The sequence below is a fragment of the Stegodyphus dumicola genome, chromosome X1 (genome assembly GCF_044657685.1).
Source record: "Stegodyphus dumicola isolate Sdum_Otavi_A_Nest chromosome X1, ASM4465768v1".
Lineage (NCBI taxonomy): Eukaryota > Metazoa > Arthropoda > Arachnida > Araneae > Eresidae > Stegodyphus > Stegodyphus dumicola.
Genome location: NC_140780.1, coordinates 155,241,594 through 155,254,794, shown reverse-complemented (window position 1 = coordinate 155,254,794; position 13,201 = coordinate 155,241,594). Strand labels below are relative to the sequence as shown.

Below are 13,201 nucleotides of genomic sequence, written 5' to 3'. Positions count from 1 at the left end.
AAAATTTCAATAATTAACAATAATATTGTACTAAACTATTCATATATTAAATAATTAAAAATAATAACGGAAAATAAAATTGATGTCATTCGAAACACGTGGTTCATGAAGTCTTTGTCACAAACGGAAAAAAATAATGGTTGCCACAGAAAACAAAACTTTGAAAAAATAGGGTCGTTACCACAAAATAGAAACGAAACTTTGAAAAACTTTATGTCCTTCAAAACCTGTCTGCGTGACTTCTTGGAAAATACAAGACGGCGGCGGCCTATTATATATATATATATATATTTATCGTTGAATGAGCTTGGATTGTTGCCATTAAAGAGTAATTTGTCTAATAGAATTGCTTTAAGTTGCCATTGGCAACAAATCCTTCTTTTAATCCTCGCTAAAGATGAGCTGATACACATAGTGCGCCGACGTGACAAATTTAGCAATCCAGCCGCAGGAGCAAAAAGTAGACAGCTCGAACATAGGGTGTAATTGTTTAGGTAGACATAAGCTATGCTAGACGGTCTTGTTTGTTGCACACAAATAGCAACTTAACATCTTTTCGACATGTTCAAAAGTATTTAGAACCTGATACACTCTCTCCCTTTCAGCAAACGTCTCACAAAATTGCCACCATTTTACCAAGGTGGGACATATCCTCAGATGTGATGAACTTGAAAGGAATTGAGATTTAGTAAGAAGGAAATCTTATGAACTTGAAGTCTGATCAAATAGAAAATTTTGAAAATACAACTGGATAAAATTAATGGCATTAAATTAACGAAACAGACTATGTACTAAACTTTCTATTTTAGAAAATTAAACTATAAATGTTAATTTCAATTTGCAATTATAGATAACATTTTGGCTGAGGATTACTTATATGTTTGTTTTAACAAATCAAAAGTTGACTTCTTGCTGTATGATAGCATGACATATCATTCAAAATGCTACATAATTGTTAGAGTGAACTAAATGTTAATTCTACAAGCTCCTCATGAAACAGCACATCTTTTTCAACGGGTTGTGCAAATGTGAGGAGCAATATCTCGAGGCACTTCATTTATGCTTCAATGCTATAAGAAGCAGAGAAATACATCATTAACTTAGACCTGTGTGCTTGCCTCCATAATGTTCAAGGAGCTGTGCAATTTGTAAAAAGTTACACTGTCTACTCTTGGTGGTGCAATTTCAATCAGAGAAAATGCAATGAAGAAGAGGGAAGAAAGCGATGAAAACTGGCACACAGAGGAGAAAACTTCAGAACTGTATGAAATTCGACATTTCATTTTGAATAACCTGGCATTAATTCACTTTCTGTATCATCTGGTAATCTGTTTTTAAGTGTCAAATATTTTACTACTGGTGAAACGAAAGCTACATAAAAGGCGTGTAAGATATTTTCCTCTTCCTTTCCTCATGCCTTCGTGGTGTAACGGGAAACATGCTTGACGCTTATTCGTAAGTTCCGGAGTTCGAATTCCTACGAGAGCATTGTGGATTTCTTTAGTTTTCTGACATCAAAAGATTCTAAAAGACTCTGGAACTGGCGTCCTAACTAAAAGGTGGCAGTCGATAATTCGTCACTTTCAGTATTTGGCGATTGGGTCTCCTAATCCCCGGTCCCTTTTTAAAGGGGTAGTATATAACTTATTTTCACCTTGCTTTCCGGTTGTAACTGGAAGCACGTTCGACGCGTTTTCGAGAGGTGAGGAGTTCGAATCCCGTCGAGCGCATTGCGGATTTTTTAATTTCTGACTTCGAAATATCCTAAAGACTCGATAAGCAAATGATTTTCTAACAGCAATTAATTTTCGAAGCTTCCCTCAATTGAAATGAAACAGTAATATTTACTGTACAGCAGTGAATTATGTCTCGTTACTTAAAAAATAAACATTCATTCTTAGTAGCTAGTCGTTGCAGAATTTCAATAACGGTAACAGCGACACTAGTTTCTCACTGACAGCTAATTTATGGTGGTTTCCCTAGTATAAGTAAACACAAATTTCTTTTAAATAAAATGTATATCATATTGATAAATTATTAAATAAATTTATATCATAGGAAAAAGCATTTTCTTTTCAGGCTATACTTGTGTTTCTTCTTAAAGTGTGAGGTTCTGCTGCAATGCAGTATTTACATGCGACAGTACGCCTTTACCAACACTGAATGTAGAATGTTCTGGCAACCACATTTTCCTGTAATTCAGTTTTGTTACTGAAATAGATATAATTTCTTTGAAAGAAATCTATTGTAAGATGCACCTCAGATACACTGGCATATAGTTCAAATTACCGTATTTCAAGCCGGGCCTTCAATAGGATCATTCTTATTTTCTTACCTTCAAAATTGGTTTTGGCTCGAGGAATCGGCCATTGTTGATCAATAGGCATGAAAAATTTTCCGTTCGCCCTCTGCAAGACATCAGCTCCTATTTCTACGAGTTTTTTCATTAACTTTGCATTTTCGTAGGCAATGGCAAAATGCATTGCACTGGCACCTGTAAAGAATAAATTAGCGTAACATTTAACTAGCCTAAACTAATGTTTTCTCATAATAACAATTTTCGTATTGTTATCATTATATTTATAGATATACCCCATTTGAGCCACCCAGATCTTGAATGGTGGTTAGCACTGCTGGCTGCAGCATCTCTGGACCGAGTTTGGATCCGCGTGGCCTGGGGGCACTTAAAATATTGGCGAGACCAAAGTTTTATCAAGAGGCTTAATGGTAGGGAAGAGAGATGAGGGACCCTTGGATCCGTTTCTAGAGGTGCGCTTCCCGGACGGTCACAGCCGAAAACATCGCGGCAAAAACATCGCGGACGAAAACGTCGCAGAGAAAACAACGCAAGGCAAAAACGTCGTGCTACAAAACATCGTGGGAGAAAACATCGCAAAGAGAAAACATCGCAGTTCTAAAACATCGTGGTACAAAACATCGTCGTCGAAAATAAAGCGGTTCAGAAACTTCGCTGTTTGAAAACATCGTCGTCGAAAATATCGTGGTAAAAAATAAAGTATCTACAAATCATCGCATGACGATAACATCGCAGACATGCTTTTGTCAGGCTTTAATAACTGTGAATAGATATTCCCATAATAATTTGTGAGCGCAAGATGTAAAGAAGGATAATTTTTACTTTCACATTTTTTTATTAACTAATAAATTTTTGCTGAAAAAGTAAGAAGAAAACATAAGCATAGCAAATTAATGCAACTTATAGCGTTTCCTGAAAACTTACCAGTAAAAACTTTATAAAAAATGATTTATTAATGGTCTTTGTTAGTTAACTATGTCGGTTTAAAATTCTATTAAGTGCTATAAGTAGCATTAATTTTCTATGCTTAAGATTCCTTCTTATTTTCTCAGCAAAAATTTATTAGTTAATATAAAATATGAAAAACAAATTATCCTTATTTCTATCTCGCGCTCACAAATTATTATGGGAATATCTATTTACAGTTATTAAAGTCTGAAAAAAGCATGTCTGCGATGTTATCGTCACGCGATGATTTGTAGATACTTTATTTTTTACCACGATATTTTCGACGATGATGTTTTTAAACTGCGAAGATTTTGAACCGCTTTATTTTCGACGACAATGTTTTGTACCACGATGTCTTAGAACTGCGATATTTTCTCTTTGCGATGTTTTCTCCCACGATGTTTTGTAGCGCGACGTTTTCGCCTTGCATTGTTTTCTCTGCGACGTTTTCGTCCGCGATGTTTTTGCCGCGATGTTATCGGCGGACACCTCCCGGACAGTGGATTGGGTCTTAAAACTGATTCGGAATTTCCCTGTTCTGGGAGGTTAAAATCGGTGTCCCGCTGTGGTGCACCTTGCACAACCTTCTCAGTGATGAGACGGTTAAATGACCGTTAGGTACTGGCCATTTATGATGAATGCATTAAACTGCAAGCATTCGGCCACTAGAAGCGGCGACCGTCTATCTCACTTGTTAAACTAGCGGGGGGGGGTTCCCTGAATACTTACAACAGTTTTAATTTAACAGTTTTTAAAATTCGTAGTCCATTTTGCAAGAAAATTGTAGGTAGTCCATTTTTCAGGTAGTGATGTTCCCATCAACTATAATGATATTTCTAATCTGGATAATGATTCTTAAGTGCTTTAAAATTTAGATTGTGATCCTTATTCATGATAATGATATATATATATATACATTTCTGTCCATTTAAAGTTAGCTGAGGCACTGTAATTAATTATTTTAAATTCTTTGTACCTCTGAAAGTTAGAAACGCGTCCCGTACATAACAACTTTGGCAAAACAAAAGTAAAATAACTGTAATTACTCAAAAAGTATAAATACAAATTCGTAGATTATGAAAAAAAAAATGATAATTTCCCCCCCACAGAAGTATTATAAATGAAAATTGCAAAGAAGTAAAAAAGAAAAAAAAAAAAAAAAAAAGAATGCTGTCATATAAGTATATTCTGGAATTTATTCAATTAAACTGGAAGATTCGTGTCTGAATACAAAAGGAATAAATTAAAGTAGACAAATGTAATTGTACTTCAATGTTGAAAATCTGAGAAAAAGTGATTATTTCATTTTTAGATATTGCCACAAAAAGGGACTTATGACTTTGCTAACTGGTTATTCTTGGAAATTTTTAAACCTGCCAAGTAATACTGGCAAAAACGCCAACTGACAACTCAAAGGAAAACTGTTCCTTCCAGTGGAAAAGGTTATTCGCAAAAGCGAAGAAAATGGGGAGGATAGAAAATTTGTTGAAAAATGTAACAGTCTTCAACCCAGCCCAATTTGTTTGTCAACATCAGAGCCAGAACATAATAAACATATTAGACAAATTTACAGAATTTGTTTTAATTTTTTATAGAATTTTTTGCTTTAATTTTTGCCTCTGCGGAATTAGTTACTGATTCTATTTTAAATAAATATATTTTAAAATACGGGCGCCCCTAAAAGTTATATCGGATAATGGTCCTCAATTTGTAAGTAATATATTTGAAGAAATGCGCCAAAAACTGCACATACGTCATTTAAAAATGGTCCCGTATCGGCCGCAATCAAATATAGCGGAACGGGTCAATAGAAATATAGTGAAAATTATTCGCAGTTATGTTAAAAATTTTCATAAAAGCTGGGATAACTATGTCAATGAATTAGCTTTCGCCCTTAGGACCGCCAAACATGACACCACGGGCAAAACTCCTGCTGAGTTATTTTTAGGCAAAAAGATTATAACGCCGTTAGATAGATTATTTTATGTTCAACAAAGAGCCCCTGAATTTGAAATGGGCGATATAGAAAAATTAATTAAAGAAGCAAAGAAGAATACTGAAGTAGCACAAAGAAAACAGAAGTTGTATTATGACATGAAACGACGGGGAGTAACATATAAAGTAGGGGATGAAGTGTTAAAAATTAAGCATTCACTTTCTTCAGAACTAGAAGATAAAATTGCAAAGTTCTATCCACGATTTGAAGGACCTTATGTAATTGAGAAAGTAACTCAGGCTGTAGTGGTGTTAAAAGCCAAGAATGGTGAAACCTGCACGCAATTATTGACCAGATCAAACCATTCTACAATCGTAATAAAATGCAAATATTTAAAGATCTTTTGCAGGACCCGGCACGGCAGGCACAACCTCCAGAAGTGGCACAACGACCACGAAAAGGGCCAGATATGAGTAGAGAGGTCTACACGAAAAGAAAGTTCCCCCGTTGTAAAACTGAAGGTAACAAGAAAAAGAAGCCGTTCCACCGACCAGAAAAGAGAGGGCACGAACATCCCCAACATGAAGATGGGAAAAATTCTAGTAATTCAAAGAGCGCCAGAAGAAATGGCAGCAACCATAACACTGCTCCAAAACGAAAGATGTACCCATCGGATAGGAGTCTACGCAGCAAATGTCAACGAATCAAGCCAGGAAAATCAGCTGGAGATGCAAAGAAGCAACAAACGTTTGAACAGCCAGCAACTAGATCCAGGCAACAACGGGAAAGATTTGTCCCGATTCCTCCAAGAACAGCGGCCATCAAGCGTCCGAGAGTACAATCAGAAGTTAAGAAGAAGGTCTTTTCAAGGGTCATCAAACAGAAAAAAAAAAAAAAAAAAAAAGAAAGAAAGAAAGAAAGAAAGCTCACTGAGGAAGGAACTGAAGGGCGAACCCGCACAAGACGGAGAATAAACCAGACAGTAGTCTTCGCCACTTTCCAGGAGGACGGCTAAACGGATGTCGGAATATCACAAAGATAAGTAAAACTTTATGTTTCTCTGAAACTTTAAGTTAATTTTTCGTTCTTACTGCAAGTGGCAGAATTTAAGAAGTTTTACCTCATGTGAGGCCTACCTTTATCGCCAAAAAGGCGAGAAATGAGTTTTACCTATTTTGTTACAATGTTTTTCAATTACTCGCGAGTAAACTAAAATTATAATAGGAATGTGTAAATACTTGAGTATTGTAAAAGCTTTGGAAATCTATGAGAAAGGTACCTAAAAAAAAATTGTAAAATTATTGTATAAAATTTTATTTTAAAAATTCTGTCAAGAAAAGAAATTTTAGTCTGAAGGACTTTTGAAATGTAGTATTTAAATGTAAAAGAATCAGCACTTGCTTTGAAGAAATAGAAGATAACAAACATTATACTACTAATGTATGTTTTAAAATGCGTAAAATTAACGGCATGTTAATATGTCTTTATGTACAATGTGAGCTGTTATCTTAAAAGTTAAGAAGTACTGTGATATGGTAGAAATGAAAATGTTGTAGTATTGCCAAAATTTTAACTTATTGGTATGACTATAAAAAGAGCTAAGTATTGTGAATATGTGCTAAAGGTTGAATGAACATAGTTAGGCTCTCTGACGCTACACTTCAGAGTTAGTTACTTCTTCAGAATAGTACCTCAGAGTTCAGAGATGAATATAAGGGTGTATTCTGAGGTCTTGTTATGTTGAATTTTAAGACGTTAGTGTTTTGATTGCAGGTGATAGTGTTGAACACTTGTACATAGACACGCACGTGTTTGGTGTTTCTCTTTACAACACATTTCAGAGAGCACGGGGAGATAATTAAATAATGGCATGAATGAAATAAGAATAATTTTAAAAGAAAGATATACGTGTTCATGTTACTTGCCATTTGATTGTTTAACATTTCATTAAACTAGTTTTCCTTCCAGATCTCTGGAAGGAACCAAATTCAACTAAGAAAAACTGCTCTTTGTAGATGCAGTACAGATGAAAAGTAATTGTCCCTAGAATTGATCATGTAAAAACGACTTTTAATTTCTAGATTAGATAGCTTCTAGTGAGGAATGTTTGTAAAAGATTGACATCGCGTTAGATGTAGAGTCTAGAGCTAAAAGTTTTCAACAAGGTCGTCTAGACCTCAGTTTCAAACTAATTAACTCTGGCTGGAAGTATGTAAGGATCCTAAGTTTTACTAATGTTTATTTTATTTTAAAGCTGTACTATCATTTCTTATTTTCTACTTCCGGCCAAAATTAAATGCTTTAATTTGTTTATGCAAATTGTCTTGCTAACGCTAAGTATTTAAGTTGTGGCTTTTTTCCAAGAGTTAGAGAGAGAGAAGTTGTTTTAGGAAGCAAACCGCTTGCCACTGCAGTTTTTTCGAGTTTTCACTCAGTTGCTGGTTGCCTTTAAGGGCAGAGGTTTAACCCTCTTGATATTTTTAAACGTATTGTAGTTTCAGCAGCTCGGCGTACTACATACGTACCCTTTTAAATAAAGGCCAGTCTTAGTGCTAGGCATTTGTATACTAATTCAAAGTTAACTTTTAGTTAGAGTTTTAGTTAGTAGTTTTATATTCTTACGTTCAGACCACAAGTGGTTGGTCTTTGTATCCCTAAGTTCGGGAGTACTTGTAAAAGTATAGAAAATAAAGGGTTTCGTTTACCCTTCCTGCTTGTGTCGTCTGTTACACACAAATCTTGAACATAGCTTGAGTAAGCTCCCTGTTCCTGTTCAGGACACATCATGTTTCCAAAGCAAATCAAGAGAAGCACAAGTCCTGATAACATTTATTAACTACTTTATACTGTCTTTCATTTGCATATCTTGGAGATATATAAGTTAATGGTTATACTTTTTTTTCCTGTGAAACGCGAATAAATTTATACTTAAGTTCAGGTAAAATACTGATTATGTTACCCTAAAAGCCGCTTCCTAGTTTATCATGACCGGGGCAATTTTCAATGTCTCTGAGATTTAACAGAAATAAATGTGATAATGCTATTATCAGAAATGCTCTTTTTCTACCCACATATGTATCTTTACTTTATGTCTAATTACTTAAAAACCTACTATTAATGTTATGTATTTATAATAACCACTTTCATAATTAAGGAAAAAAATGATGAAATCTTAAATAATCGTAACTTAGAATTTAAGTTATTTAAAAAATATAGTTTAAAGTACTGAAAATAATTAACGCTATTATTAATTATGCATATTTAGTCTAAAGAGAAAAAATTGTATTATCATCTGGTTTTCAGGAAATGATAAAATATTTAAACTTTAGATAAATACACGGAATACAAAATTTTAAAAAGAAGAAAAACATATTAATTATTAAGCTTATTTTTCTGCATAAATCAATATGTAACACAAGGACATAATAACGTCATTTTCACAACTGTTGCAAAAAAGTGGAATTTGGCGAACATTTAGGTGTCTTTAAGACGTCGTGATACGATACACAACCAAAATATCACCTGTGAAAGACGCAATAACGACGTCTATGCGACAAAAATCGCATCTGCAAAGATGTAATAAAGACGTCTTTGCAACGGTTGTAAAACAGTGGATGTTCGCGGACATCTGGACGTCTTAAAGACGACATATTGCAACGCTTTTGCAACGACATCCGCGACAACGACGTTGCTGTGCTACTTAGGATACATTACAAATATAATTGTAGGAAATGTATACCATGTATGATGTGGGGAATATATGTTACAAGCATTTAAGAATGATATATTGAGTAAAAATGTCTCATTCTAACAGCAAATTATTTTCAACATTTCTGGCTGGCTCTGACTTTTTGCACTATAAAGATGCATATTTGTTGCAGTTTCCAGCTGTTAAACACGAATTTAAAAGATCAGATTTCAATAATTTGATTGATATTTGTTTGATCGTTCTTCTCACTTTTTACTGCAATTTTTTGTCTTCAAATCAAAATTTTAAAGTTCTCCTTAATAATCTTCCTTTTCCATGACATAACATTTATTAAAAAAATTTTACACCGGAATTTCATACCGTAATATTCTTCTCCTTCTACTATATCTTGCGCCAAAGCAGGGTACATTTCCAACAGAAGTATCGCAATGTGAGTGTGGACATCGGTGTTGCATATAACCAGAAGATGCAAAAGCGATTCTCCTAACATTCCCCTGCAATCCAGTTTCCAGCAAATGGTACGTCTTTTCTTCTCCCTTTTAGAAACGTTGCTGGAAGTGTTTGTATCCTACAAAAGAAACGTTATTTACATAAGCCGACATATTTAAACTGATAGTCATAAGATATAAAGAGAAAAATATACTGTCCGTATTTTTTAGTTATTTCTTAAATTTAATTTCACTGGATATCTGCATGAAGTAACATACTGGTTGAACAAAACGACTTTGCCTCACCACCTCAATTTGTCCATTTAGGCCTCGTCCTCTCTCTTTAGTCGCCCTTTGAGTGGAGGAGGGGGGACTAAAAAATGTAAAAAACTGGGATATTCTTCCTGTGTATGCCTTTGTGTAGTGTGGCATTACAAAGGAACTTTCAAAGGAAGATTATGCTTTCATAAGTGGATAACATATGCATCTAACAAGTGGAAGATCGTGATTCGATTATAGAGTCTTGCTCTCTTGTTCCACATATAAATTGGAGATTGTAAAATGACCTGGCGAATTCTCGCACAGGCGTGAAGAAAACTTTTGACTCGAGGGGTAAAAAATAACCCTTTATTAATTCAAAACAGTTAACAGAAAGGCACGGTCTTCGTGCGTTACAAAGGCAGCGTCCAACTTGCAGTGAAACTAAAACGTAGAATATAATATAAGTCAAACCTAAATATAAATAGTGCAAGATAGCACTTCAGTTACGCCTGCTGGGTGGACTCACAAGATCCTAACCGGTGATGATCAATCCGATATGGCCAAGAGGCTTACTAGCGTAACAGCGAAACAACAACGAAACGTGCGCTTGGCTAGCGAAACACGCTCTGAATAATCTCAGAGATTCACCCGTTTAAATAAGCTAAATTTACATCCTGGCGAGAGAATGTGAGAGGAAGTTGAGAAGTTTAGCTAAAGTATCAAACTTAAAATAAATTTGTAATACAAAATAAGGAAAATCCTACACGATTATCAGAGTAAAAGTTTAACTATTATGATAAATTAAAGGTATTTTTTAATTTTTAGGCTATGCATATAAGATGGATACTGAGTTTACAGAACATCATTTTAAGATACGAACATAGTCTTATGCAGGATTGCCCAATATAACCAAACCAAGTGAAGAACGCATCAACTGTAAAGTGATAACGATATCGGATGGCTATAACCGAATCGGACATGGGAGACTTAATTTGTTTTGGGTTCGGTTTATCTTGGGCCACCTTATATTTGGACCAAAACGGTGTATATTCACAATTTCTATGTATTCCTATGTATGTATTCACACTATTTAAATGCACAATAAGTGTGAAAATTCACTGTACAGTTGTATAGTTGTAAGCCTTGAATATGAAAGTATAAAACACAAGACTTTAGTTCAAGGATTATTGCTTTTTAATGCCATCTTGAATTTAAAAAAGTCATTCTAATTTTGGACTGCTAAAAACGTAAGTATAATTTTAATTTAACAAATGATGTAAAATATGTGGAGTCTGAAATTTATTAGACTAATCCTGATGTAGTGCCTTAACTTATATAAAGTTGATTTTCAGAAAAGTTTTTTCCTCTTCCTTTCATGGTTACTTTTATGAACATAATATGATAAGAATTTTCTGGATAAATTAGGTGATCTAAGTATTTAATAAATATAATTTTTATAGCAATAGTATAGGTTGAGCTGCGGTGAAATATTCTCTCATACATATGGAACTAAATTACATTAATTGATTTTTGATTATCTTTGGTTTCTATTAGAGGTTTGCTCAACTATTTCAATAAAAAAAGATGTTGGATAGTAAGAAAGGTTGTTTCTCAGTTTTAAACTTAATCCAATCTAAATCTCATACAGAACTGAAAAAAACTCCCTTTTTTACAATATCAGTCTACGAGAATATAGAATTTTCTCTTGCCTTATTTCAGACTTTAAATACACCTAGAAGCAGAGTATGTATTATATGAACCTCTTGAAATTCCAGGGGATCATTATTTGGTTATTGAAAAATGAAGATTTTTTTTTTCCTTTTTGCAGAATAAAACAAAATTTATCCAAGTGAAATTTCATGAATATGAGGTATATGTGAAAGGGAAAAGAACTACAACAATTGGAATATACATATTATTCACTTGCCTTACACATAAAAATATTATTTAAAAGGTTTAAAAAAAGTATGGTGACATCTTCTCATAAAGTCAAATATGCTCAGAATTTCTAGAAATTTTTCAAATGTTGAAATCTCAGGACGTTGCTCTCCAAATATGTCCAGAATCCACTAGATAAAATTTGCGTAAGTTGTAGGATCGTACTCTCTTTGGTAACATTAAACTCTGCTAGATCCTACAAACGAACCTGGCGACTTCTCGCACAGGCGTAAAGAACTGGCAGCACAGAAGGGCATAACCCTTTAATATTCGTCCAACTCTGAGTTACTTCGTGCTTACAATAGCATCGACAACTTGCAGTGAAACTTAAGAATTGTTACACAATAAATTCAAAAGCTAGAGAGTAGTGCTGGACTAAAGAATTAAGTTAAGGATAACTAGGTTGACTCAACAACCTACCCGGTGTTATACTTGTTAAATGGCCAAAAAGGCGTATCAACAACTCCGGGTAACAGCAAGGACAGACTCGTAAAGTGCTCTGACTAGCGAAAATACGCTCGAAATGAACTACAAGATTTACTCGTTTAAATACTCACTTCATTTAACCTTAAATTTGAATCCTGACGAGGAAATGCGAGGGGAAAGTGAAAGGTTCAGGAAAGGTGTCAAACTTAAAATAATTTGTTACGCAAAATAAAGGAAACCCTACAACTTTATCCAACAGATAGACACATCGATACGTAAAAAAATTAAAAAAGAAAGTATGTAAAGTAAAACTGATGAATATTTGTTATTTATGGGAATCCTTGAACAAATCTTTTGAATGAATTAAAATGTTATTTACATTCAATGTTACAATAAAAATGCAATTCTCTGAAATTTATATCTTCATATGCAGCTTTAGAATTATAGATTTCAATTAGAATGTATTTATTAAAGCAAGAGGAACCTATTCTCAAGTCCTTATTCTACCAAAGATTATTGAATATTGTATAATAGTATGGAAACAAATGTTTGTTCATTTCTGAACCCACCTGGAAATTTATATCACATTCTCGAGATTCTCCAGTTCCATTGGCATACATATACTGTTTGATTTCATTTGCAGCTATACTTTCCAGTTCCTTCTGTCCGTCCATAAGATATCTCTCGATGAGATATCCCCCCTTTTTGTAGTTAGCGAGTCGGTAAAGAGGACTCAACTCATCCACCTCATCTTTACTCACTATTTCATCTAGCAGTGAAGTAGCAAGACTCGATGCTCCACGATCCGAAAAACGTAGAAGATTTTCCAAGGAATATTTTCCCATCACACTGATTCAGAATCTAAAATAGAAAAATATACTCTGTTATTTTGAATATCTTCTTAAAACAGCTAAAGAGGCTCCCTTATGGCACGCCGTAGTTTGATAAATAAGAGTTTTAAAAGGTTTGCTCCTTTCGAATTAAATATTACGCACTGGTGAGATACTGCGTTCATTCATGTCACTGAACATAATGAAACGTAAGTTCAAAATATACATTAGACTTTTTCTTTGATTTAAAGGAAGCTGTCTGATTATCTGCTATCGTTTCCAACTTATCGTTTAAATTTAATTAAATAATTATTTAATAAAAAATTCCTTTAAATAATTTCTGATTTCACGTAGTATTTCATTTACTTCAATAATGAAAGTGAGTTTTAAAATAATTTGCTTCTGTGA

General features: G+C 34.0%; 1 protein-coding gene across 1 annotated transcript in view; it reads right to left on the bottom strand.

Annotated features, from left to right (window-relative positions):
- The window catches only part of iav (transient receptor potential cation channel subfamily V iav), a 105,018-nt gene extending 92,210 nt beyond the window's left edge, over window positions 1–12,808 (bottom strand). Inside the window, exons 1-3 of the mRNA XM_035369725.2 lie at window positions 12,533–12,808; window positions 9,271–9,478; window positions 2,336–2,494 (exon numbers count right to left, since the gene is read on the bottom strand). Coding sequence (XP_035225616.1) covers window positions 2,336–2,494; window positions 9,271–9,478; window positions 12,533–12,808 — 643 coding nt within the window. The remainder of the gene's footprint in view (window positions 1–2,335; window positions 2,495–9,270; window positions 9,479–12,532) is intronic.
- Window positions 12,809–13,201: the final 393 nt, after the last annotated feature.